Genomic DNA, 27,345 nt, shown 5'->3' with positions numbered 1-27,345 from the left:
CGTTGCAACATTCCAGCAACGTTTGTCGGGGGGGGGGGAACTAGACAAGATAGCAGAACGCCGACTGGTATGCATTGTTTTATTCCTCCATGATTAAAGTGACTTCGGTCTTGTGCGACCGATTTTACCTACCGGTACCGCATAGGCCTAAGTTTACTACCCATGACTGGGCTGGGCAGATATACTAGCCCAGGTACATCTACAAAAGGCAGAGGCTCATTGCCTGCCGTATCGCATGACGACGTCATGCATGATTGCTACACGGACAGCGCAGCGCGAAGCAATTTTGAGTTCCCAGCGAAACCTACTTAGCGTCTGTGCCTGAATTCGATTCCCACGTTCGCGTCATAATTTTGGCCTATCACATTCACTTGCTGCCCTCAACGACGAAATTTGGACAAACTTATAATCCAGCTGGGAAATTAAGGCCCTAAAGTTTTTTTTTTTAAATAACTCAAGGACAAGAATGTTCGATTAGTAGTGTTTTGGGTTTACATATAGGACGAATAATGTCCTTCATCGTTTTAACTACATCTTTAAAGCAAAACAACTTGTTACAAAGCTAGTATAACCAACACAGGCTTAACAACAAAACTTATGAAGTTCAAATTTAAATCTCTGTAATTAAAAAAGAACTGGTTACAATAGTGTTTGCAATAATTGGATCCTCCAAACAATGGCAGGGCAACATTCAAAACTAATCAAAACTAAAAATCCGAAGGGCTTCATCAAATTTATTCATTCTTATTACTGACTCTTCATTCTTCATGGCAGAATACAATGAAGCTGTCCAAAATGCAAACAGATCGAGTTAATCTAAATGTGTAAAAATAATGAAATTTGATTTGTTACGTTTTCATGGAATGTGACATAAATGCATTAAGCTACGAGACGTAGAATGTTCAGGCGTACCGTGTTGTGAAAAAGGTAAACCAACCCTCGTCTATAGAATGCCAACACATGTGCTTGAGCATATGACCTAGTCTGTATTTAGTATACTGTACCTGTCAAACAGACAACCCCTACGTCCTCATAGTGTCCACAGTCATTCACTCCCCACCCAGCAAACGGGCAGTCAGCAAGACCAGCCTCATCGCCTTCACAGTAGACATCGTCCATCCAGATTGGACCCTCTCCCTCCTGGAAGAATGCCAGCCGCTTGACCTCTTCGACCCCGGCGTATCCCAGCTGCCGACACACCACCTGAGCATTGTAGTCCGTGTACCAGGTATCATCGCAGACCGTGCCCCACTGGCCGTCGTGATAAATTTCAACGCGGCCTTCGTGGGGGCCATTCGGGCCTTGAGCTAGACGGACAGCACCTTCCGAGTCAGCAACTACAGAACAAAATAACAGAAAAAATTGCTTGAGCCAATCAAGGTTGTTCAATTTTCTCTGTTTTGCGTTGCTGTGAGTTCCTTGAACTCAATTAACCGCTCGAAGAGACATAACTCAGGTCTCCAAAGTACCTGAGACAAATACATTACACATTGTCTGAACCAACCCAAAATGTCTGTTTTCACTTTCCCATCCCACCATGATATTGAGAATTCCTCCGTTCTGTCCAAATCTGGGCTTTTGCATGTTCTGACAGGAAAATAAAACCACTTCAGTTTCCTCTGTAACTGAAATTGGTTTTAAAAAATTTCAGAATGTCATTTTTACAATAAATTGTCTTAGGGAAAGCGGTGGCCTCTATGCATTTAAGGGTGCCATCTTTGAAACTCTCCAGATCATTAATGTAAATTGTCTTAGGGAAAGCGGTGGCCTCTATGCATTTAAGGGTGCCATCTTTGAAACTCTCCAGATCATTAATGTATACCCCCAAGGAGTTCAAAACCACTTGATGTCATTGTTCTTAGCCTTTTATGGATGCGCCAGGACTTGCGCCGGGGCTTCACGGGCAAATAACTGTTTGAATAATTTACCTTTGCGCACGTTTGGACAGCTTGCCTTAGTGCTATATATAAAAAAAATAGTTTAACAAACCCAGAACTTTGCCCCTTTAGAAGGCGGGACCATACTGATACAACCGGAGACAGATTCACAATCAAGCTACAATGGGCAATTTGGGTGTTCTTACTTCCATTGCTATCCAGTACAATGAACTGTGTGTATAAAACCTGTGCATATCACATGCACGTATTTGTTTGTTCCCCTTTGGGGCGTGTCACACGTTTCATAAGAAGGGGCAAGATTATTTTCTTGTGAAAAACGGCAGCGGTTTTCCTCGCAGGCAGCATCAATGGCATCAGTCGCGTGTTCACATTCCGTACCACGCAAGGGACGCTATATCGGCGTGCGTGCAACCCATTCACGCGTACAGTTGACAGTTTGTGAAACTGTCCCAATAGCGAATCTTTTTATACAATCCAAAGGGGACTGATTCCCACTTAGTATGCAAGTCTTCATTAAGTTCATTTATACAACAAAAGTATGAACAGTTGAAGGACAAACGGCCGACAGGAGGGAGTTTGTGCACGTACCTCCGTGGACCTGAGAAAAATAGGCTATTAGGAGAACATACTGCTCAACTCAATTCACTGACAGACCATGTTTTGTTATGTATGGCCAAATCTAAGAGATTGATAAGAGGTGAATGACGTTTCCGCAACGCTTGTCAACTGCAGGCATTACCTAGCCCCTGCTGAAGACGCTGTAAGAAACACAATTTGGCACGGCCTTAAATTTTAGCAAAACATAGCAGCTACAAGTCAGTGCACGGGGTAAAGACCTTGCAGCGTAGGACCCAGCGAAAGGTTGAATTCCAGGTTCTCTGTGGTGCTATCTGAGGCATTCAGTACTTGCCCCTTTCTTCTGATTCTTTCAAATTTGCTCATGTTTACATTTTGAAACGAAAGCAAGATTTGTGGGGTGAAGGGGCTGGACAATAAATATTTTAAGGTGAATGCAGTATTATTACATGTTGCATAGTTTGCGCCCAGGCTGTTTGATTCTAAATGACACTGCAATACTGCGGGCAAACTCTTCATGTTCATTCCACAGTATGTGGTAATCTTGTTCGTACTTATATACCGTGAAGACAGTGAAGAATCGGGAAAAATCTAATGGAAAAATGTAAAACATTATTTTACGACAGCAAAAATATAGTGTGTTGGCATACACATTGTGCCGGGCAGCCCAGTTTTTTATTCTAAGTGTCATACACAGATGCAACACTAGGATTGTAGTCGGGCATGAAGTCTGTGTTTGGAAGCATCAGTAATTAGCAACTGTTACTATGGCAGCAGACCTGTGTCCTTTGTCTTGGGTTCTGTTGCAATCTCACCAAACCCCTCTTTGCCCCTCTGTCCAGGAACCACACCCTCCGTCTATTATATAGGTGTGCATTATGCATTAAGTTCTGGACCACATCCTCACTCTATACACTTATAACAGACAGACATGTGCTCAATAAATGCAGTATACAAGAAAGTCTGCAAGTCTATACCTGAGGAAAGGACTTGGAGGGCAAGGCATCGCCTTTACCAAGGAATGATACGAGAACACAATGTGTTCTACACGGAAAAGCCCTTATTCTCTGCCTACCATGATAAAAGCTGGTACCCACGTTGTATATAGTATTTCTTTCGCCGTTCTCATGCCTCTCAACAGCATGCTATCTAGAATGACCTTTTTTTTTGCTCGAAGATAACTTCTTCCCACATAAACTGCATTATTTTTGGCGGAAGATTTACTTACCAGAACTAAGGCAAACCACTCCTGCATCCTCCCCATGCCAACAATTTTCCACTCCCCAACCTCTGTTTGGGCAGTCTTCCAGTCTAGATTCATCTCCTGTACAGGCCACATCGTCCAGCAGGATCTCTCCTGTACCTTGCCCGAACCTGCCTCCTGGAACAGCCTCTGCGGCACTGGCAAATCCAAGCTGCCTGCAGACGACGTTAGCGTCGCTAATATCCCATTCGTCATCACAGACGGTGCCCCATTCGCCTTGGTAGTAGACCTCCACCCGTCCTTCGTTGTCACTCTCGCTGCCAGCAAGACGCACTGTCACTTCAGGCTCTGTCACTTCAGGCTCTGAGAATACCCACAAATATTAGATATTCACTCCTCCAATTAATCACGGTTTAAGGACCAAGTGTGTCCAGCATCAGAACATGATACAATTTAGGTGGTCAGCAATAATGTCATGTGTTTCCCGACGGCTATAAATTTTTGCTGCTTTTTCAACACTCCAACGTGTTCTATAAATGCATCAGCTAGAAAACACAACTTCTGGTGCACATGCTGCAGTAAATGTTTTTTCATCAGCTGAGCCTTGAGAAGTTTTTAGAGTAACTCCTTGCAGTCCTGTAAGCAGGAATTAGATTCACAACGAACACTCCGGGTCATGCAGACTGGATTTTTGAGTGATCAATTAATGACAAATGGTATCATAATGACTAATGGGGAAATAAACACGGTAAATGTGTCTGTTCTCCTTTTGTGTATCTTAATGCTCCAATGAGTGTGTAATTTGAACCATGCCTTACTCTCATAAAAACAGCAAACACTATGGAAATTTTGTCTTAAGTTTTATTATTTCTGGAAGAAACCATTAAATTTTTATTATTCTTATCCTAGCTTTGTGTGTGTGATCTCTTGGTAATTCTGAATTGTGACATGTAATTTAACTTTATTGCTAAATATTGGTCGGAATAAATACATGTGTCTAAATATAAAAAAACAAGGTTGCCAAGTTCGCAAGCATTGTACGTGGTCTCTCCTGCAGTACACCATGCTGATGCTAGTCAGTCATTTTCTTAAAAAAAATTAAAATACACAAAAGTCTTTCTTCCAAAACGTTTACCCACCTTCATTGAACAGACAGACCACACCTGCATCTTCACTATGGCCACAGTTCTCAACTTCCCAGCCTGGATTGGGGCAATCTACAAGTCTGCTCTCTGTGCCAGCACAAGCAACATCATCCAGGAAGATAGGGCCCTCGCCTTCAAAATAAACACGTTTATGATGGTTTTCATCGACACTTTCTGGTTCGTCTCAGGCACAAAAAACATTCTGTTTTTTTAAGAACTTACTTATTTATCCCAAACACCACATTAAGAAAATTTTAGGTTTTACAATTTACAGCTTAACTCTCCTGTGCGATCTCATCTGCTTCTAGTGTTCAAGTATATCACCAGGGAAACTTAAGGCTAGGCGATTCATATGCCCCAAGGTGTACTGGCCTCTCCAGAAATGCCGATGAAACACCTGGTCTTTCCGATAAATAAGTGGCCAATGGCTCCTGTCTCTAATTGATTGACAAACAAAGCCACTAATTTTGGTCCAAGGCAGAGAAAAATGGTTTTCGTTGGAGAATAAACAGCCCTTGTGTTTTATAAGGCATTGGCATGTATTAGTAGGTAGGTTTAGCATAGTTCCCGATAAGCTGAATGTCGTTCCTGTACTGCGATGAAAATTAAAACTCAATTCTACACCAGCACACCTTCACCAAATTCAGCAAAACTTGCAGCTCTTGCAGCCCCTTGAGTGAATCCCAGCTGTCTGCATACCACATTGGCATCGTCAATGTCCCAGTAGTCATCGCAAACGGTCCCCCAGACGCCGTTATGGTACACCTCGACTCGCCCCGTGCCAGGGTCCGGGCCAATTAGTCGTATGTTGCTCACATCTAAAGACAAAGCAGAGCAAACATAATCATCTTTTTCCTGTAATGTCAGTTTTTCAATACATTATGGTAAAACGATGGTAAGGAATAAAGGTCCATTTCGACTGAGTTCAACACAGACAGGCCATTTTTCCTAAGTGTTGGAGAAAAGTTGTTAAAAATTGTTTCAGAAAAAAACCTATACCGCAAACACTATACATCCCTTTTGCAGTTTTGACATTTCTAGCTGAATATAATTGTGGCGGAAAACCGAAACTGGGTTTCGATACTCGCACCGGCCAAGTTATTTATTCAAGCCTAAGCGCACGGGCAATATGATCCAGGTCCTAAACCTCCGGAGTTTTCATCACAGCGGTTTGGTATTTCTTGGTCTTAGACGGCGTTTGCTTTCTTAATATATAATTCAACTTTCTTTCCAAAAATCCTTGACTCCACGAAAACCTGATTCTCCATCACTAGTTCGTCCGAAATTACTCTTTTACTCCTCCTCAGATTCTTGATAGCTATCAACAATCAGTATTACAAGTACACCCAGGAGCTACAACCCAAACAAGTTGACAAGGGTATTAGTTTACCGTGTGTTCCCATTGGATTTAATATTGTAATTCTACAGGAAAGTCCCAGTAAGTTAATCAAAAAAGTCCAGTGGTAACACAATTTTAATAATTTGTAAATGTCCGAATGTACGAAGGAAACAACTCCTGCCACAATTGATGATTCTCTCAACACAGTTACCACCCAGATTCCAGGCCTGTCATGTATTGCAGTAGTGTCAACTACAGCCCCAACCGATGAAATCATCACTGAACAACTTGGCTGTCTCAAGTAATTCCTTGATGAGCAACGAATGGATAAACACCATCTTTGGGGTTGTATGCAATAAACCTGTGCGTACATCACTTTCTGTCTTTTTTCTTAGTTAAAATCCTTCGCAGGCTGGGCTTACATAACTGAAGTGTTACTAAATGCAGGCAGACAATGCAAGGCTACCAAAGTGGCTGACTGCAACTTACCAGTGCCAACACCATTGATCTTTAAAAGCTACCTGCTTATCATGTGCTTATATAAGAGCACTAAAAAGACACCTTCGCGGCTTGATTTCTTAGGCCTCCAACTGAAATTTGTAAAACCGTAGGCCTATTTGCCATTAATTTACAATCGTCATTCACATTCAAATTAGATCAACGTCCGATTTCAGGCACGAGCTCATTCTTCATTTTCCGGAGACGTCCTATTAATGGCATTCATCCCGTCTCCGTTCTTTTACAGTTTGTCAACTCCAGTGCATGTATAAAGTTTATCATACCTTGTTTGCCAAAAAAAATACAAAAATTAAAGAAAAGAGCTTTGTCTTCTGCCGTATTTTCTTTCACGACACCCTTTCTCAATCATGAGGCTGGCTTAAATGTCTCTCAGTCCAGGAACCATACTCTCCACATCCAGGTGCACACGATGAACTAGCTTTATAGGCAAATCCTCATTCTTCCTGCTTTGCAACAGACAGCTTTGCACTCAAAATTAAGCACAACATAAGAAGGTCATAGGGCCAGTACATAAGCAAAGCACTTGGAGGGTAAGGGATTGCCTTCAACAAGGACAAATAAGCGATACAAGAATACAACACATTCAACATGGAAAAGCCTCTTTTCCAAGTCCTACCCCGAGGAAGGTTGATACGTATCCAAATTGAATACAGTGTTCCCTTTGTAGTTTTTCGTGTCTGTCAGCAGCAAGCCACTTGGGCTGAGATTCATTCGGTTAGTGCGCATAAACCACCATCTTGTCCATAGGCCTATACGTACCAGCACAGAGGCAAACCACTCCTGCATCTTCCCCATGCCAACAGTTTTCCACTCCCCAACCGCTGTTAGGACAGTCTTCCAGTCTAGATTCGTCTCCTGTACAGGCCACATCGTCCAGTAGAATCTCTCCTGTACCTTGCCCGAACCTGGCTTCGGGAACAGCCTCCTCGGCACTTGCAAACCCGAGCTGCTTGCAGACGACGTTAGCATCATTGAGATCCCAATCATCATCACAGACAGTGCCCCATTCGCCTTGGTAGAAGACCTCCACACGTCCTTCATTGTCATTCTCGCCACCAACAAGCCGCAAACTGACTGGTTCTGAAAATGGAAGCAAAGAGTTTAACTTACGATCTTTCAGTGCATTAACACCAATTAAGCTCAGGAAAACATATCTATTTATTAAAGATTTATTAAGACTTCAGCATAGATCTACAAGTACAGCTGGTACACCAATGTTCCAGATCATCGACGGTTGCATATCACTTGATTAAAAATATTGTGAGTTACCTCTGGTTACTGACCCCCCTTCTTCATAATTCTAAATGTCACTTATGTTAACAGTCAGGGCTATCAGTGATGGCCTTAAATTGAGATTGACAGCAAATTTACCTGTGCCCTCACTTCTGATCTCTTTAAGCTGACTGGCTAACATGTGCCCATATGGCTGTTCATAAACAAGACACCTTGTTTTGAGGGTCTTCAAAAGTAGCTTTCACAACATCCAGTACTTGACAATGTGCTTCGGAGTTTTGTACCAATATCGAGTGATTACTAGGTGATTTGTGTATTACAGAATGAGCAAATCTTTACCTGAATACCCAGTGTGAATAAAAATAAACTGAGTTCTCTGAGTTCTGATAACTCACAAGTGTTCAGGCACAACAGCCCACTGTAATTAAGATTGTGAGTCTCCAAGAGAGTCTTTATTATGCATTTTCCAGTCTCAATAGACATTCAGTGGCTCTCCCAGGTAACAATGTGTCCATCTTTTAATGAGCGTTCCATAACATGTAAACAGGAATGAACATTACTGCCCAGTCTGATTCAAATGCAGACTATTTTTTTCAGTTTTCATGTTCGTTATGGCAAACTGTACGACCACAAGGGAAAGGCTACAAATACGTCTTGTTCCCTGAAGCGTGTTTGCCTACTCACGTGCGTGTATAATTTTTATCATGTCTTGTTTGCATAAAACCAAAAATTTAACAAGAGAGCTTTGTCCTCTGCCGTAATTTTTTTCAAGACATCAAGACAATCGCGAGCTGGTCTCTGTGTCCAGGAACCGTACTCTCCACACCCAGATGCACATGACAGTCAGTAGGTTGTGAACCAGATCCTCATTGTCCACGCTTGCAACAGACAGATTTGCGCTCAAAATATGCAAAATGTAAAAAGGTCATGAGGTCAGTACATAAGCTACAGTTAGCAACAAAATTATTCACAACCCTTATAAATTTAGGTTTTTTGTGTTTTTCTAAAGAATGAAAGGTGGGCACATAATATTTGGGACATAGTTGAATACTTTTAGTTGTCAGGTATAAATGACTAATGGCTTTAGTTTTACCTCATTCGCAAAACAAGGAGAACGCTACATTGTTAAATTCTGACAAGCTGAGAATGATTCATACCGTTCTGCATGCCATGGTTTATGACTGCATTCCTCCGAAATGCACGTTTTCCAAACATTCCTAAGATCCTGCATGTTGTTTTGAATATATGCAACAATGTTTACAAAATCTAGGAGTCTGTTCAGAATGTCATCTTTTGTAATTAATTTGTGGAATGTCATTGTCAGTACTCTGCTTCTCGAGCATAAATTAAAGTGCAATCGTGGAGTCTTCTGTAGTTGTTGTGAACACGGTAAAAACTACGGAACTCAGCAGGGGTCTCCGCATGAGCATTGTGAATGCCCATGAGAAAGGCTATAAAGCCATCTCCAAGCTCTTTAGAGTACCAATTTCCACTTTACAGTGCATCGTCAAGAAATACAAGAAGTTCAGTACTGTTAAAAACATCGACAAGCGTGGACGGAAGCCGAAGGTGTCTCCTCGTCTGGTTAGGAAAGTGTGCCGCGAGGCCCTTTCCAAACCCAGAACAATAATCACGGCACTTCAGGACAACTTGGGTGAGAAGGGCACCAAGGTTTTAACGCAGACAATCCGCCGCACACTGCATAAGGAAGGGCTACATTGGCATCGTCCAAGAAAGACCACTCTCCTCACTCACAGGCATCGAGAAGCTCGACTTGCATTTGCCAGAGGGCTCCGAGAAAAGAATCGTAGTTCTGTGGTCAGACGAGACGAAAATTGAGCTTTTTGGCCACAGAGCTGTTTCCTTCGTTTGACGCAAGAAAGGTGAAACATTCAACCCAAAGAACACCGTGCCAACCTTAAAGTTCGGAGGTGGGAGCATCATGTCGGGTTGTTTCTCTGCAAGTGGGCCTGGCAATCTCGTAAAAGTAGAAGGAAATACGAAGAAGGAGAGTTACATCCAGATTCTACAGGACAATCTCGAGCAGTCAGCAGAAAATCCCCATCTCGGTTCCAACTGCCAACAGGACAGTGATCCTAGACATACGGCAAAGACAGTCAAGAAATTGCTCCAGGATTAACAACGTGGAGGTGCTACCACCGCCACGCCAAAGCCCAGACCTTAATCCAATCGAAAACCTGTGGAAAACTCTCAAAGACCAAGGTGCATGCCCGCAGTCCCTCCAACCTGGAATAGCTACAGGTCTTCGCCAAGGAAGAATGGGCCAAGATCCCCGTGGAGCTGTGCCAAACCCTCATGAACAACTACACAACCTGCCTGGATACTGTAATCAAGAACAAGGGCTTTACAATTGACTATAGTAACTGTCTTATGGGTGGTCACGAAGTGAGATTAGTTTGTTCAAGAGAAATAACTCTTATTCTATTTACGCATGGGAGCCAAACATATAAGATGACTTGAGTGTGCGTTGACAGAAACAAATTGTTGATTTTATTTGGCCAGTGTTTCCATGTAGTATTTTTATTTAGTTTTAGTTTCGCGGGAAGAACAGACAAACCCCATTGGATAGCTCGACTCTTGCTTGAGTAAGTCTTTTATTATGAGGTCACCAGGGTCACACAACAAAAGGACTGAGGGTGTCCCAGATAGAAATTTGGCAGGGTTTTAGAAAAATTTCGGGGTGTAAAGGGGACTTGCGTCGGAGAGTCCGAGGAGAGGGCACGTCTTGCCAGCCTCGATGGCAAGAGCTTAATCAGCCTCGAACTTGGAAGCTAGTGTATCGGTGAGGATAAATTCCGACCGATGCGCAAGACGGAAAAATAAAACTACTCGAGACGCAAGATTTTCCAAGAACCAGGTGTCTACGCAACCTGGTTCTACTCTGGGTATGGGACTAGCAGTCCGATCCAAGGGCTGGCCAGAGACTCAAGGAACAACTCAAGACTCGGGGTCAACTCAAGACCGCTGCACGAGAGAGAAAGTCAGGATGGTGCCGCGAAGGCTACTCTGCGGTGAGACAGCCCGAGAGTTCCTGGCCAAAACGTGAACCAGTCATCGCTGCAGTGACAGAAAGGATCCTTTAGAATTTTACGTTCAATTTAAATTGTGCAACTACTGCGTTCAAAACCTGAGAAGTCCTGGGCATATTTCATATCATATCACATCAACAAAACTGTAAATATTTTCTTTTAACAAACCATAATAAATTTGTAACTAGGTCTCTGTAAAACAGAAGATCTTGTATCAGGTGTCTTATTTTGCGTGAAAGTGCAAATAACTGCCGAAGGTTATGTCCACGGGGTTAGGGTAACCGGGGGATGTGGCATGGGTAAAGGGCATGAATAAGTCTGGACATGTCATAATTTAAACAGTGAAGCATTCTCTTTGTCACGCAAATGAGGTAAAACCAAAGCCATTTAATAGTCATTTGCACCTGACAGCTAAAAGTATTCAACTATATATGGCCCAAATCTCATGTGCCCACCTCTCATTCTTTTGGTTACGACGTCTTTAGAAAAAAAATAATAAAATTTATAAGGGGTATAAATAGTTTTGTCGTTAACTAAATCATCTAATGAGCCCATTAAGATTATCTTCTTTTGTTTCGTGGACAACTTCTCCTGGAATAAGCTTCAATTTTTGCTAGGACATGTACTTACCAGAATTAAGGCAAACCACTCCTGCATCCTCCCCATGCCCACAATTCTCCACTCCCCAACCTCTGTTCGGACAGTCTTCCAGTCTAGATTCATCTCCTGTACAGGCTACATCATCAAGCAGAATCTGTCCTATACCCTCCCCAAACCTGGCTCCTGAAACAGCCTCTACGGCACTCGAAAATCCGAGCTGCCTGCAGACAACATCAGCATCGCTAATATCCCATTCATCATCACAGACGGTGCCCCATTCGCCTGGATAGTAGACCTCCACACGTCCTTCGCTGTGATTATCACTGCCAGCAAGTCGCACGGTCACGTCAGGTTCTGAGAATGCCAAAGAAATATTGCAGTTGGGTTTGTTTTCCAATATTCTCTCAATGTTGTAACAGTGTGAGACGTAATAGGCAGTTGTTTTCAGCAACAGAGCATGATACTATTGAGGAGGTCAGTGTTTCCCAGTGGCTGTAACGTTTGGCTGCTATTTGTCCACTACCAACCTGTTTTATTAAAAAAAATCATCAAGCGAGATCGCACTGATACAAAATCAAACAGTGGTCTGTGTCTTGCTTTTTGTGCCAAAAGGGAAGTAACTTTTTGTTCCGTTTTCCGAATTATAATTACAGCCAACGATCCAAGTCATATGCAGACTGAGGTTTGAGTTTGTGAGTGATCAAGTAATGCAAATAGTTCCACAAAACCATAAGGGAAACAAGGCAAATATGTGTGTTCCCCTCTAAGTGTGTTCTCCTAATGCAATACATGTGTGCTTTTCATCAGGCTGTACTGGCATAACAAGAACAGCGAACAATACAGCCATTTTACATGTAATTTTACGGGGGATGAACTTTTGAACTTCAGTTTTTTCTGTTCTGGCTTTCTATGTATGTGGCCCTTTTTAATTGTGATGTGTAATTTAGCTATATTGCTAAATATTGGTTGGAATAACGATTTGAATAAAACATTATATATTTTTGTAGCGTTCACGTGCATTGAACAGGATTTCTTCGAAAGTAAATAGTGTCTATAAAACTCTGGCAATAGGCATATTTCTTGGAAACAACTTTGAGGCGCCAGACCTCGGGTGGCTGCGGGTGCAAGTGTGGGGCAAGACAGAATCGCTGCGGGGTGCAAATGATCCTTCGCTTTCCCTGGGTTATGGTGCGGAGTCGTAGAATGAAACAGTTGATCGCCCTGTTTACGTGACAAAATTTTGTGGGTGCAAACGTGGGTGTAAGCACCTTTTCAGTGGGTGCGCTTGCACCCACATGACACCACGTAGCGCCGCCACTGCTCCCAAAACCTTCACCTACCTTCATCTGGCAGACAGACAACGCCAGCATCTTCACTATGGAGACAGTTCTCAACTTCCCATCCAGGATTGGGGCAATCTACAAGTCTGCTCTCTGTGCCAGCACATGCAACATCATCCAGGAAGATAGGGCCCTCACCTTTAAAACAAACATGTTTAGGCCCTATGATGATTTTCATCAACACCTTCTAGTTCGTCACGGGCAAAACAATTTCTAGATCTTCTTAAAGAACTTCCTTGGCAACAGTCTTGCTTAGTTATCTCAAGCACAAATTCTTGCTCACTCTTAGGGCTTTACAATTTACAGCTTAAATCCTTTGTATGATGACACCTGTTCCTATTGTTAAGATGAAACACCGGGGAAATATAGGCGATTCGTGTGCTCCAAGGTCTACCTGTCCTTTCCAGAAATCACTTTGTCCTTTGCCGTAAATAAGTGGCACCAGACTCCTGGCTTACAATAAGTAACATTGATAATGTGCCAAGTTCATCACCTATTTCTAGGTGTTGTACAAAGAAAACATTAACTTTGATCCAGGTTTTTAGAGGTGGAAAAATGTTTTTCATTGAAGCACAAGTTGCCTTTGCATTGGACTGCATTTTTGGCTCAGCATAGTTCATCGATAAGCTAGACACCTTTTCTGTACAGCGATGCAAATCAAAACTGAATACCGCAACAGTGTACCTGCACCAAAATTGGCACCAGTTGCTGCTCTTGCAGCCCCGTTAGTGAAGCCCAGCTGTCTGCACACCACACTGGCATCGTCAAAGCTCCAGCCATCATCGCAAACGGTCCCCCAGACGCCGTTGTGGTACACCTCAACTCGCCCTGCATTGGGGTCCCGGCCAACTAGTCGCACATCTCCCTCATCTATTGACAAATAAGACAGGAATAGTTTTCTTAATCCTGTCAGCTTGTCAACACATAATTAACAGTACAGGCGTGGTAATGAATACAAAGTGCTATCTCGACCATGCGTTAAAGGAGTTGAACACAGACAGGCCATTTTTACAAGCCAATCACGAGAAAAATTGTACAAAATCGGCATCTCAAACGGTATGCACCCCTTTGCACTATTTTACATTGATAATTTAATCAACAATATTTCCTTTATTTTTAAAACGCAATTTCATACAGACATGTTAAAATTCACTATACAATAAAGATACGTAGTCGAGCGAATGGCATACAAGGGGGCCTCAGGCAGCCGCCAAACGACCCACATCCACCTACATCAGGAGGGAGGAAAATCCCAGAGAAGAAATTTCCGGATAAAACCCATGAAATCAGGTAGGGACTGAAAACCCACGCCACAGAGGTACAAGGTGAGGAAAGACCTACTTCGCCAACCCAAACTGTGGAGGAATATAAGTATGACAGCAGAAACTGAAACTGGATTTCGATACTTGCGTCAGCCATCAAGCCTAAGTTTGCGGGCAAAACTGTCCAAGATAGCAATGCCACCAGGCAGGAAATTTCTAGACACTAAACCTCTGGAGTCCGATCCTACTACCCGTTTTACCATTTGAAGGTTTGCTTTCAAACTCCTTGACTCCACGAAAACATGAAAACTCGCCCGGAATTACCCGAAACTCTATACTCGTCTGCTCAATAAGATACGATATTAACGATAAGCAGTACAAGAATCCAAACAACCAACGCAACTCGCCACATTGAAAATTAAACTAAAGAAAACTTCTACTCACAACAGAGTTTTCATTCATCCAAAAAAGTAATTATCATCCTGAAAGATGCAACCTAAACATGAAGTTAATCTTCAGTTCTAATCCATTCAATGATGCGGTGATCTGGGACATTTTCAACACATTAATCGGTTTGCATTATCTTCTTTTCTTTATAGCTTTCAAGTGTACAAACAAGTTCGTAAGTTAAAAACCCCAAAAGACAGTATTTTGAAGACTTATCCGTTTGTGTGTTTTGGGAGCTGGTTTATAAGTTGATTCCTCCAACTGATATTCTCAAAACCTGGTTTGATCAGACACAAATTCCTGAAGAGTGAAAACGCTCGGAAGGGACACCCATCCCTAAAGTAAATCCACCCTGAACTTAAACTAATAGTTCTTACCAGCTGTTTTGCTGACATTACTGACAATAAAAAGATGACACTGACAAGATTTACAATAACCAGTTTGGAAATCAACGCAAATTGTCGGCATGTCACATTGTTTGGTCCAAGTGCCTCATTCGTTTACTGAGATAAGTTACTGTCCACTACTGTATACACCAAGTATGCTTTTCAACAAAAACTCTTGTCGGTTATTTTGGGTAAGTGCAAAATTTTATGATGGACTACGTATGGTACATGTACATGATTATTGTAATGAAAATGTTTTGTCGGCCCTAGTTCAAAATGATTTCAGATCTTGAGACGGTAAAAAAAAACTCATTGTAGTGGATAAACCCTTATGCATGCCAAACTATGCATGTAGCCAAGACCAGAAAAAAGCCGTTTTAGCTTGTTACAATTGAGCACTGGAGACAAATGACACTGCGTTCGATTTGGATGCTTCCATATTTATTTGAACAGATAAAATCAGAGAAAACAGGTTTTCCTTTGAGGTGCTCTTTAAGGTGTAAGCGCTATCGCTTTGGCATAAGGAGCAGCAACCTCTACTCCGTAGGTTGCGTGAGCGTTCCTGCACGCTGACTGGTTATTCAGGATGAATACCAAGCATTGATCTCCATTATAACGAATGGATAAGACACGGCGCCCTCCATCTTGTGCACGTATGCGTTTTATTGGTGAGGGTTTTAAAGTTTAAATTGCGGTCGTCACACCAGACCGGTGCGCGCACATCTCGTATACTGCGCACGGGGAAATTAGTCCGGCTGAAGAGTTTCTTGCTCCAGTTTCTCTCTCTTTTTAAGGGAACATTATTGAAAAATTGTTCGGACTTGCACAGCCGTTGGATGCCCTCAGTCTGGATTGTCTATAATCGCGCAGCTGAACTTGCCTTTCAGCCGTAAGTTTCATTTTTTAAACAAAATTTATACAGATCACAATAGGCCTACCAAGAGTGACAAATATGAAAGTGATTTTGAATACTATACTATTTATTGAGTTTTCATAATACAACAGGTTGTCCAAACAAAATACATAAACTTATGATCGGTTCCCAGTCAAATTTTGGAACCTAGTAGGATCTTTTTATTGGAAACTATTCATTTTAGGTATATGCCCTCAGTTTTTTCATTGACATTATTTGTTTTGTTTGTTTATCTATACGCATAGAATTCCAAGAAACAAACACATGAGGACTGAGACGTATTCACTCGGCAAAGACGAATAATTTGGAAGCCATGATGCCCTGTTTGGAACACTGCCTACAAGAGGGCGTCCGTGATGAGTTCGTGTAAGGAGTAATTCAAATAGGGTTTTGTTGAATTGGTTAATCTGTTATTATATATATATATTTTATAATCGGTATTGTCGCTCATTTGAAACAAACCTTGAGTAAAGTTGTTTGATTTTGATTTGATCTTCCAAGTGAAGAGGATCAACTAAAATCAAACTGATCCTGCTATTAAATGCATAATGTCCTAAATTTTGCCCACGTGTGAGATTGTTAGCTTGTTTGGTCTATTATGCCGATTAATGTCAATGCTCATTTAAGTTGCATATCACTTTTAAAAAAAATTTTAACAAACCGGGCGGGTTAACCCGAAATACAGGTAGGTGAAGTGTCAAGGGTTGTTATGAGTGTATCACATCACAACCCTGGACACCTGACCCATCAAAACAAAAACTGGTTCATCTGGGGTATGATTACTATCTATGTTTTTCTCCACTAAAGAAATATTTAATCCTATGCTAGTGGATTGCAAGAGAAAGCAATTTGTATATGATGTATAATCAACTCACAGACGGGCTACAGTGAATGAGTAAGCATTCATGTTTTTAGAAGGGTATGCGGTTACTGAAAAACAATTGGTAAGCGGAAATATCTAATGTGTAACACGAATTACTTTGGTGACGTAAAGATTAAGTCCAAGTTGAATTACATGTAGGCCTACCGCTGTTTATTAATGTTATTTTACCGTAATCAAACTGGGAATGGCTGTGTTCTCAATCAAGAAACTTGACGCAGCCGCTATTTATTTTTCTTATTAAGTTTCCACGACATCTGTTCAGCGCCGCTGTGACCTGAAGTTTTATGGCAATTTAAAACTTAAGACAACACGGCGCCTCGCACGCTCGGTCGAATTTTTGGGTGTTTTAATATAGCAAACGCGGAAACACGGTAGCATGATGCCGTGCGCAACCTTGAAGGAAGACAGTGATCTAAAAATGATGAATCATTTGGTTAACGGTATTTGCGGCATCTTCTCTTCCCTAGATCCCTACGGCATATAGGTACAACGTCTAAAACAGTTTCGTGAGGAAAAAGCTGAGTGCACCTTTTGCACATGCGCTGGTGTATCTTGAAGAACTGACGCACATGTATAATGAAGACGCGTGCAAGACTTTCAAGACATGGGAACTCGCCACCCAAAGTGCAGGAGGGGCTGCAATTAAGTGGATGGTCACGAGATATTTTTGAGGGGAGCTAGGCGGTGTTGTCAACTGCTTTCCGAAAACCGCTTAGTCAGCAGAGACTGCAGCTCTGGGTTCTTTTCACGGCGCTGCTTAGCATGCGATTTCCCGCTTACAGAGGCTCCAGATCGAAAAGCAGTAAGCAGTACGCACAACCAAAGGCATATTGCTAACCTGCGAGGAAAGATTTGCTTAAATTTAGTAACGTAACAATAGAAATCGCCAGGCGCAAGCAACCGACCGTTAGCACAACCATGCCAAGCACCACAATGAAATAGTGTTTAATTAAGGTTAACCAACTTTTCTGCCAAAGTTAGCACAACCTTTTTGCTTACCGTTAAGCAGCAAAATTGGGTGGTTTCATTCTAACATACATTATTAGGTTTAGCGCGTCCCGGGAGACATAATAAAGGGTTGATTTTACCAGGTTGGGTGCTTAATGCTTTCAAATGATACTTCAGTGGCTTCCTTGACTCATGCTTCACCGATTTGAAAAATGGCACATCAAAAACCCATTTGCGACACGTAAAGACAATAAGCGATCACCTTCAAGCTTGGTCAATTGAAGGAATTAAGTAAATAGGCTATATATTTTAATTAAATAAAATGTTTGGATAGAAGGTTTTGCTTGGTCTAGAAAACAATTTTCACAGTGTGTGGATGGGATATTATTATGAAATATGAATATATTTTGGGGCAGTGGGTTGATACATTGATAAAATGTATATTCACAGTTGAAACCATTTAGTCACCTGTTCAGCAACTTCTTGCTTCTTGTGTTTCAAAGGGTAAAATTTCCCAACTTGGATTTAATTGTGATGACTTAACCTGAAGTGATGACAATTGTGACCAGAGGAATTCCAAAAAGTATCATTTCACGGCTCTTTGCTTCTACTCTACGGTAAACACAGTTATACTTATATATCAGACACAACTTGGCCAAATTAACCTTTATAACAGAAACCTGTTTGTTTTTCTTGCACATAAAATGACTCACGTATTGGCGCTAGTTATTCATGATACCCAAGGAGACAGCGTGTGGGTAGAAAACTGATGGGGCCGGCCAAAGGGGAATTGGAAATAAAGGATACAACCACAGAAAAACAATAAGGTTTAAGGAATTCCAAAATCGGGCGTATAGCTAAACTATATTTGTATCAATGAAACGTCGACAGGCCTGAGCAAAAATCTCAAGAACGGGAATTTCCCGAGAACTCGCCAAAACTGCTCACTGCTTCAGTTCTGTGGATAAAAAAGCGACATCATCGGCTGTGCTTTCTCCGATACAACATCATCAGCACCCGACCATTGTGAACGGACGTATTCGTGGGGCAGTACACTTTCGTTCTGCGTTTGTCACTTACGATAGATTACTTGAACTGACAACGTTGGTGCGGCGTGCAAACAGACATTTATTCCTGAGAGATGTCCTGTTGAGAATCACAAATGTTTGCATCTCTATTTTTGAAAAAAAAAATTGGGGATTGGCATGCACGCCTGCGCCTGATAGAAATGGAGATATTTGTGTGTCAGAAAAGTGATTAAAAGCTTTTCTTGGCATGCCATATCCGTCAGAAATTGAGAATTTTTTTTTATTTCGAGATGAAATTCTAGATTGACACCTCATACATAAATGTGCTATTCGCGAGTCACTATAGACATTAGCCCAAGGTATCACGACCGACCTCAGGGCCAACTCTTCCGCCAATGAGGTACATGCGTAGGTCAAGTCGTGCAACACAGCAAGGAGGTCTGCAAATTCGGAAAGGAAGACACTTGACTGAGTCCAACATTATCAGCTGTAGCTCACTCCGGTAGGCCTTTGAAAGTAGTCTTTGGTGAAGTGGACTTGGACGCGATTGCAACAGATAACTTGACAGCGACTTGTGGGAGCAGAATGTAATGCTAGGGAAGGCATTTAGCCCACCCGCACCTCAAGGTGTTGGCAATAATTTCTCATGGAACTTCACGTCACTACTCGTTTGACTTACTAATTCTGAGTTCATGCAACGCTATGGCCTTTCGAATGAAGCCAAGTTATGTCAGATCGGGGTATATTTAATACATTAAAAAAAATTCACTTTCCCATTCAAATGTTTCCACCAAAAGCCGTCGAAACTTATACACATCTCTTCAAATCAGACGCCCTGTGGATTTAAGAGCATGCAGTTACTTTGTCTCGAAAAAAAATCCGACCATTTTCACCACCCCCACATCCTCCTGACGAAAACGACTCAAACGCATCACACACTTCGCGTGCGTCAGGATATGGCTTACCGCAACCTCGACTCCCGCAGCGCAGCGTACACCCACTCCCGCCAAGACACACAGAACCGTTGCGCAATGAAAACAAGAGTCCATTCTCTCGTTTCCGAAGGGCGCACCCCATAGATACCCGAAATATATGTCCGCCGAGCTTATTTATGAAAGTTATACACTCAAGATATTCTATAGGCCTATTAGAGAGTCCCGAGAGCAATGGAACATTGGAGACTTGAAGAACTGGTACTGACCCGTTAGCCTTGACTTAGAGATCTAATTCTGAGCAATTTGAATGCAATCAGGTCCGACTGTGGCACAATTTAGCTGTTTTGCAGAGGGATGCTTTTCAAAATTACTACTTTCCCGATTAGGGTATCCTTGGTTTTAGGGGTTGTATGCTTTAGGTACGAATCTCTCAAAAAGTCATAGGTCAACCAACCAAACTTGAAGGGAAAATATAAGACGACATGTTGATCATCATTTTAGCGGCCACATAGGGCACATAGCGGCCCTAACACCTGAGATAGTTGTATTTTTAAAAGTATTTTGTCGTATAGGGACTTATCTATGGGAATTTACTTACTGGGGTGCACCCCAAAAATGGTCTAGCCAAGGGCAAGTTCAATTAAGGATCACTAGTTAACTAGTGGTTGATTCTTGACGTACCCAGCGCATGTGCAGTGAAGTTGAAGTGCGAACGACCCCAGTCAACCGTTGTCAGGTCATTAGGCCGAAGGGGAGAAAAGGTGGCCGCAGGAAAGGGCAAAATATCAAAAATAAGGTGAAAAAATAAGAAGAAAAGTTTCTTACAACTGGTCCTCTCTGCACTGTGCTATTAAAAATGATTTGTGGCAACCAATCATACGACCAACCTATATAAGCTGGTTGCGAAAAGTTGACAAGTTCAACCATCCTCGACCAACGTCCGTTCGATCAGAGCTGTCAAACTAAGGTTAACTATGGTAGTTGATCGAACTTGCCGCAAGCTACATGACGGTTAGCCATCAATCCGATACACGCGAAGTGTGCAATGTGTTGAGATTGTTTTTGTCAGAAGAATGAGATAATGGTCACCGGTGATAAGTAAAAGCTCGGATTTTCTTTTCAAGAAATAGTCAGTCGCACGGTCTTAAAGCCGTACGTCATCAAATTTAGAGAGATATGCATCAGTTTCGACGGCTTTGGGGAAACTTTATTGAGAAAGTGGATTTTTTTACACGGAAATATATCCCGATTTGACAGAACTGAGCTGCATTCGACAAACATAGCACTGAAAACCCATAAGAGGTCCTAGGGTCGTACAATAGCATATCATTTTGGATACAGGGCAAAAAGGAATTTTTTTAATGACAGTCCAATTTTTTTTTATCTGTAAGATAATACTCAACCCCAAAACAAGGGGATAGTACTGCGTTTAAAGTGTAAGCGCTTTCGATTCCTAAAAAGGGTCCATCATTGCCAACTTGACCCCCCCCGCACACACACACACACCCACACAAACACAGCCAAAAATGTCCATTTTCGGTGGAAATGCGTCTATTGGGAGATCACAATGGAAGAGGTCATTCACTTTTATCTGGCATTTTACCATCGCGTAGTTCCGTAGTGATTAAAACAGCATGAGAGTTGTGTTTGTCTAATATATACTTCTAAGAATCTCAATCCCTCAAAAACGTTTAAAAAACTTCAAACCTGGCCCAGTGTACGTTTTTATAGAAAAATGGAACTACACAAAAACTCGGAGACAGTGCTTTTCAGATACCAGGAAACATCGTTGATCCATTTGTGCGACAACCCACTTCATAAACCCAACACTGTCAAGAGTATAGCAATACTGTCAATTTGTAGAACTTACCGGGTAGGAACCCATATCCAAACACCATTGGAAAGATCAGCAAGAAGACAGCAAGAGTCTTCATAGTGAATGAGGTCCTGTTCGTCCCAAACGACCAACACAAAAAGTAACGCACTACACCAATTAGTTGTAATCGGAGTTTGTCTCAGGTTGCGCCCCAGACAGCAACTGACTACAAATCGCTGTTCCGTCTGGTTTTATCATGCTCTTCCAGGTCATTAACGAATGAATGCAGGCAACTGTCTTCAGTTGGAACATCATCAATCGATTATTCATGTATAGTTCAGTTGGACTTTCAATTACGCCTGCCCGATTCTTTGAAAGTAAAAGGGATTTGGCACAACGGAAGCGTGACCTGGTTTGTCAGTGACTGCGTCGTCATAAACAGATTGCAAGCTTCCATTGGATGGGCGCTAAAGTATGATGAACGACGTGTGTGTGAATTGCAAACGTCGTGTGAGTTCGAGTATCGTGCTTGTGAGTTTGAACGTCGTGTTTGTGAGTGGTCCGGGCCAATTTCATGAATCACTAGCGTGATTTTTTCCCTTGATATAAAACTAGATTAACAACCAAAATGTTCATGTGTTTTATATTGCTTGTGACTGGTGTTCAGCTGATGTTCGCTTATCATAAAATGACATGGATTTTTGGCTGGTAACCTGTTTTTTATCTGAGCAAGACAATACTGTGCTATGCCAACTTTTGTGCTTAGCAGCTTAATGAAATTGGCCCTGACCACTCACAAACACGACGTTCAAACCCACAAACACGACATTCAAACTCACACACACGACATTTGCCTGTCCGCTTTAGAACACCATACTTAAGTTGCAAGTTAACTTCCAGTTGCATGGAGCTCTATGTGCTGGTGCTATGGGCATAGTTTGAGCTGACACGCGTCACACTTACAAACCGGTGTCTCCTGAGTTACTATACGTGTTAAACGTCAACATTAACTAAAGAGTAGCATGATTTAGTTCTAAATCACTCAAGTTGGGACCTTGTTATTTATCTTATAAGTCACTCTTTGAGACAGTATTGCATTCCAATTGGCTAAAGTAAAGTAGTATAGTTGTACAAACTGAATAGTAAAACGGAATACGGGACATTCATAATAGCGCGCCTCCAAGAGCTTGCCACGTGTTGGCCAATCACAATGCACGAAATCTGTTCACCTTCTCGCGCATTGTGATCGGCCAAAGCATTGCAAACTCTTGGAGGCGCACTACTGGGAAACACCCGTAGTGCACAAGATGTGTGGTCAGTCTTAACACCCATATTTGCATGTAGATCATTATCATAGGAAAATAAAATGAAGTTGCTTGTTATTTCTTGAGTACATGTACTTATGCACCACTTCGTATTTGTTCACCCCCACTGCCCTCGGGAAGGGCATATAAGCCATAGACGCAGACGTAGAAAAGCACTGTCAGCTACCTACTGCCGTCGTCCGTGCATACAAATTTTGTGCGCACGCACACGCGCATGTGGAAGTGTCGACCGACATATTTTTGTTTATGATTGGATTCTACCTCACCATCCTTGGGCGTTTGGCAAATGCACAACGTATTTTTTGTCGAGCACTCGTTGGAATTTGGAACATGAGTAACGCGGGTCAACAGCGTTATGTCATGTTCATTACACGTGTGCAACCATAATAGTGCAACTCACGCAGATTATATTATATGCGTTGATAAGGACAGCCGACAGCAAGTAATTCACAATGCTTTGCATGTTGTAGCTGTGACGTGTTCCTTCATGATTTCTTTTTAATTCTGTGATGCTAGGAAAGAATGTGAACATTTGTTACTAATATGTGATTTTTAATGCATGGCAATATAGTCATTAATCAACATAAATTCTCACGTGCAGCTGCAAACTTATATTTTATTCAGATGTTATTATTTAGAGTCTTCTTTCATATATATAAAAGCCTCTATTTGTCAGAAATTTATATAATTCAACTAAGGAAACTATGAGACTTTAATAATTACAAAATATTCGTTGATGAGCCTGAAAAGGCTCGTATAGATTGGAAGTTAAATGCAAACATGTTCAATAAATGCTTCAAAACCTGATCAAGAAATCCACACAACAATTGTAATGGTTTTATCAAACTTCACAGAGAGCTAAAAATGCACTGGACAGCAAGTGTTAAAACATATGAAGGTAAAACCAACTATCTAGCAATGCCTACGGTTCTTAAGACTAGTTTTCCCATCACAGCCAAGGGGCAGACTCAGCCCCCTCAAATTTCAGCTTCATTAATTATAGTATAGTGCCTAGTTGGTGCAAGCTCAGAATCATGATTTGGTTTGAAGGCCAACAGGTTCAAAGTTGTAACCGAATCTGTCAAACATTTCTTTAACGGTTGCCACAACTATTTTACAGTGTGCTGTTGGTGATGAAGTACCCTACCCTCTCTATTAAGAAGTGAAGAAAGAAAAGATCGAGTTTGCACGATTCTTGGCGTCCAGACTTGCATGAGATTGCAAATCTCGTGAAAATGGTTAGCACAGTGTAAGTGACAAAGAGATATTACTTCAAAAATTCATGAAGGCTCATTGAAAGTATCTAATCGAGGAGGATATTTCCCGTCAAGCTCTTTAAGTTGTGGACAGATGTGGCTGATAATTTCCAAATTTCTAGACAGTCCTAATATAACAATTGGTTGATCCCTGACGTCTGGGGGTTCTCTTCACTTTATAGACTGGTTCCTGTCCCGTACGTTGTCTCCAGATATCTTAAGCCTGGTTTCCATGTCGAAGAAACGAAGAGAGCAGCGCAATCAAGATGCAAACTGCAACGCGGACATATGGAAACATGCCCGGCCGACGGAGGTGTCGCCGACAATACAAACTAAATTAAACCAGCCCGCGAACGATTTGCAAAGTTGAGCCAGTCAACTTTGCCGACTGTCTGCGTCGAGTAGATTTATGGAAACCAGGCTTTACAGACGTCCTCCGAACGTAGGGACCTGTAGTGGATAATGAATCAGGCAAAATCCTGCCAAGTTTATGTAAATGAGGAAACATTGCCCGCTGAATGCACAAATCAAACAGTAGCTGATAACATATTGTGCTTTTTTTCTCTCCTTTGTTGCGGAAAATTACTTCACCGTAAATTTTTCTTTCATCTAAAATTCAAAACAATAACTACATTACCACATTGTGATTAACAGAGGCTTAGCAAGGATGGGTATACTTGTGTTTTATTCGCCTCGATCCCCGCCGAAATATAATTCATGTCAAAGCATTGCTTTTGGTCTGACAAAACTAAAATATTCAGCATGCAAATTGACAGGGCAAGTCGCACACGTCCTATCGACGCAGCCAGGCCATACGCTGACTCATGGGGAACTTAGGATTTTGAAATACCGGACTGGCTCATTATGGTTTACTTCTTGTCGCTATGTACAATCAGTCGGCGCAGATCACGCGTACACGGGTTCTGACCTCTCGTTGCTGTTCAGGAGAACTCAAGGCAGTGCGTGTTCCACAAAAAAATAAGACAATCCAAAATATCCAAAACGCTGTCGAGCTGGACCAAGAGAGGGCGCTACTTCCGTAGCAACGGAGGTGCCGTAGATCGTTCTCGAAACGAGTGGTAAGTGGTTGCGGCTTAGACTTCAGTTTCGCTGGTTCCAGTCGGAGGTGGAACATATGGTTTTGAAAACTGCTTCAAAATGGCTGGGACCAGCGAAACAAAAGTCTAAGCCGAATCCACTCGTTTTGAAACGGTTTTAAGGGAGTAACTGCGCATCGCTGGTTCACAACCGACTATGAAACACAAGCGTTGCAGTCGGATTGTTACCAGCAAAATGAATACTCCCAACCAACGCAGTTCTATTCAACCGATAGGGGGTTGCTTCTGATCGATGCGGATTCATCGGGCGCGCCTCATCAAATGCACTTTTATTTCTATCTCTGACTGTTGAGTAATGCGTGTAAGTTTCGAGAAGACACATACACAACACAGAAATATCAACTCTTTGCTTGTGGCAACGTGGTCACTAATTATCCATTAGCTACAACGTCAACGTAATGTTATTTCAAAAATTGCAGCCGGACATAATAATTCATTACTGTTTGCCACTACACGTCAATGTTTCGTGTATACATGGTGTATACACTGGTGGTCTTGAAGACAACATTAGATAGACTCTTATAACGGTATTACATGGCAGGCAATATATGAAATTATCTGAACATTTTCCAAATGGGTATTTAACTAAATCTTAATCTTTTCCTAAATTCATCTAACTAAAATCTTCTGCGTAAGCATTCACTAATGCTTTCATCGAATAAATCAAACCAACTACACCTCCTACAAGCCCCACCCCTACAATGACCCAATTTATAACCACTTCCCACCATGCAAGCGACTTCCTTTTCAATTTCAGGTAGAATAGACAGGGGAATATAAAGTCTAGCCACGGACTCGTCAAGCTGCCGGTGACACCCATCAGAAGTGTAAAATGTGGCACGACTACAGCAAGAAACAACGTGAAGAGGACGAGGAGCGCACGAAATATCATTGCCCATGCGGGCGGCATGCGATCGGGGGTCGCTCCGCTGCAGGGCGGTAGGAAAGACAGCTTCATGGAGTCCACAGAGTTGACGATTAGAAACAGCATTAGGGGATAGGAAAGGAGGGACTTGATGACAAACAACATGCTAACAGCTGCCTGGAGCGGTCCCAGAGGCATGTTGTAGGTGATAAACTCTTTCGTCTCCAGACCGAATGAAAGGTACGCGAATAGGGCGTAGGCGATGTTCAGCACGCCGGTGATAAAGTAAGTGCAGTTGACCATGCGGTTGAACTGGGCTCGGTTCCTCATGCTGTCCTCCACGCCGGGCATGATGAATTGGGTGCCAAAATTGAAGAGGATGATGGAGGCGCTGACCGAGTACTGCTGGAGGTTGAAGGCGGGCACGCTGGTGATATCCCACACAATGCTCTTGCCAAGACTGTACCACACCACGCTAAAGAACATGATGACTAGCGATAGAACCGCGAAGCAGCTCAGCCACGAGATCTTGGTCAGGTGCCGGAAGAAGATGGTCGGCAGGAGCAACACGCCGCACAGGACGGTCCAGGTGAGTTTGGAAAGCCCCGACATGGAGAAGGTGTCCACCATGAGCGACCCCGCCAGCTCGAGGTAGAGCGCCGCCACGGCTATGACGTCGATTATTTGCATAATGTTCAGAACGGTGCCGCCGGATTTATAGCAGGCGTCCGCTACGTCTGCATACGTCTTGCGCACGCGCACCAGATGAGGTTTTTCCCCCGACTCCAGGTTTAGCTGATCTTCATAAAGACAGTACACTAACACCTATTAAGGAAAACAAAAGAACTATTTAGAAACGACTGGAAATTAGATTTTTTTGTACGAGAGTAATCCACAACTACCGGGTCACCAACAACCACGAGCGTCACCAGGAGGGGAATAGCTTTTCCAAGTGGGGCTGGAAGGTCAGTCCACAAAGACTGCAAACTGACAAACCAGCAAGTGCGATGATGCCCAAATATTTTAGTGGAAATTTGAAAAAAACAAGAAATGACGCATTAAATCGGTAAAATATCAACAGTTCCAGAAGTATAAAGTTGGTGTTAATTGAAATACAAAGTCGGATTCTCATGGGTTCATACAAAAAAAACCTCACAAGTTTACTCAGGTGGTACTCGAAACCACGACCTCCTGCTTACTAGTGCAGATGTCTTTACCACTCGACCACCGAGCTCACCGGGGTCGGTTGGCCGGTCCGA

The 27,345-nt window shown here is 42.3% G+C and overlaps 2 protein-coding genes across 3 annotated transcripts in view; both read right to left on the bottom strand.

The window, feature by feature from the left end:
- The window catches only part of LOC110983029 (scavenger receptor cysteine-rich domain-containing protein DMBT1-like), a 46,375-nt gene extending 24,574 nt beyond the window's left edge, over window positions 1–21,801 (bottom strand). The window contains exons 1-9 of the mRNA XM_087137833.1: window positions 21,577–21,801; window positions 13,589–13,774; window positions 12,905–13,042; window positions 11,595–11,918; window positions 7,441–7,761; window positions 5,456–5,641; window positions 4,818–4,955; window positions 3,703–4,041; window positions 996–1,337 (exon numbers count right to left, since the gene is read on the bottom strand). Of these exons, the coding sequence (XP_086993959.1) occupies window positions 996–1,337; window positions 3,703–4,041; window positions 4,818–4,955; window positions 5,456–5,641; window positions 7,441–7,761; window positions 11,595–11,918; window positions 12,905–13,042; window positions 13,589–13,774; window positions 21,577–21,640 (2,038 nt within the window). The 5' untranslated portion in view covers window positions 21,641–21,801. The remainder of the gene's footprint in view (window positions 1–995; window positions 1,338–3,702; window positions 4,042–4,817; window positions 4,956–5,455; window positions 5,642–7,440; window positions 7,762–11,594; window positions 11,919–12,904; window positions 13,043–13,588; window positions 13,775–21,576) is intronic.
- Window positions 21,802–23,441: 1,640 nt separating this feature from the next.
- The window catches only part of LOC110983056 (vesicular inhibitory amino acid transporter-like), a 32,839-nt gene continuing 28,935 nt past the window's right edge, over window positions 23,442–27,345 (bottom strand). For both annotated transcript variants that reach the window (XM_022241964.2, XM_022241965.2), the window contains exon 4: window positions 23,442–26,911. In XM_022241964.2, the coding sequence (XP_022097656.1) occupies window positions 25,835–26,911 (1,077 nt within the window). In that variant the 3' untranslated portion in view covers window positions 23,442–25,834. The remainder of the gene's footprint in view (window positions 26,912–27,345) is intronic.

The sequence above is a fragment of the Acanthaster planci genome, linkage group LG06 (assembly GCF_054643075.1).
Source record: "Acanthaster planci isolate LZ-2023a linkage group LG06, COTS_SCS, whole genome shotgun sequence".
Lineage (NCBI taxonomy): Eukaryota > Metazoa > Echinodermata > Asteroidea > Valvatida > Acanthasteridae > Acanthaster > Acanthaster planci.
Note: the sequence above shows the minus strand (reverse complement) of the source record. Positions and strands in the feature narration are given on the sequence as shown.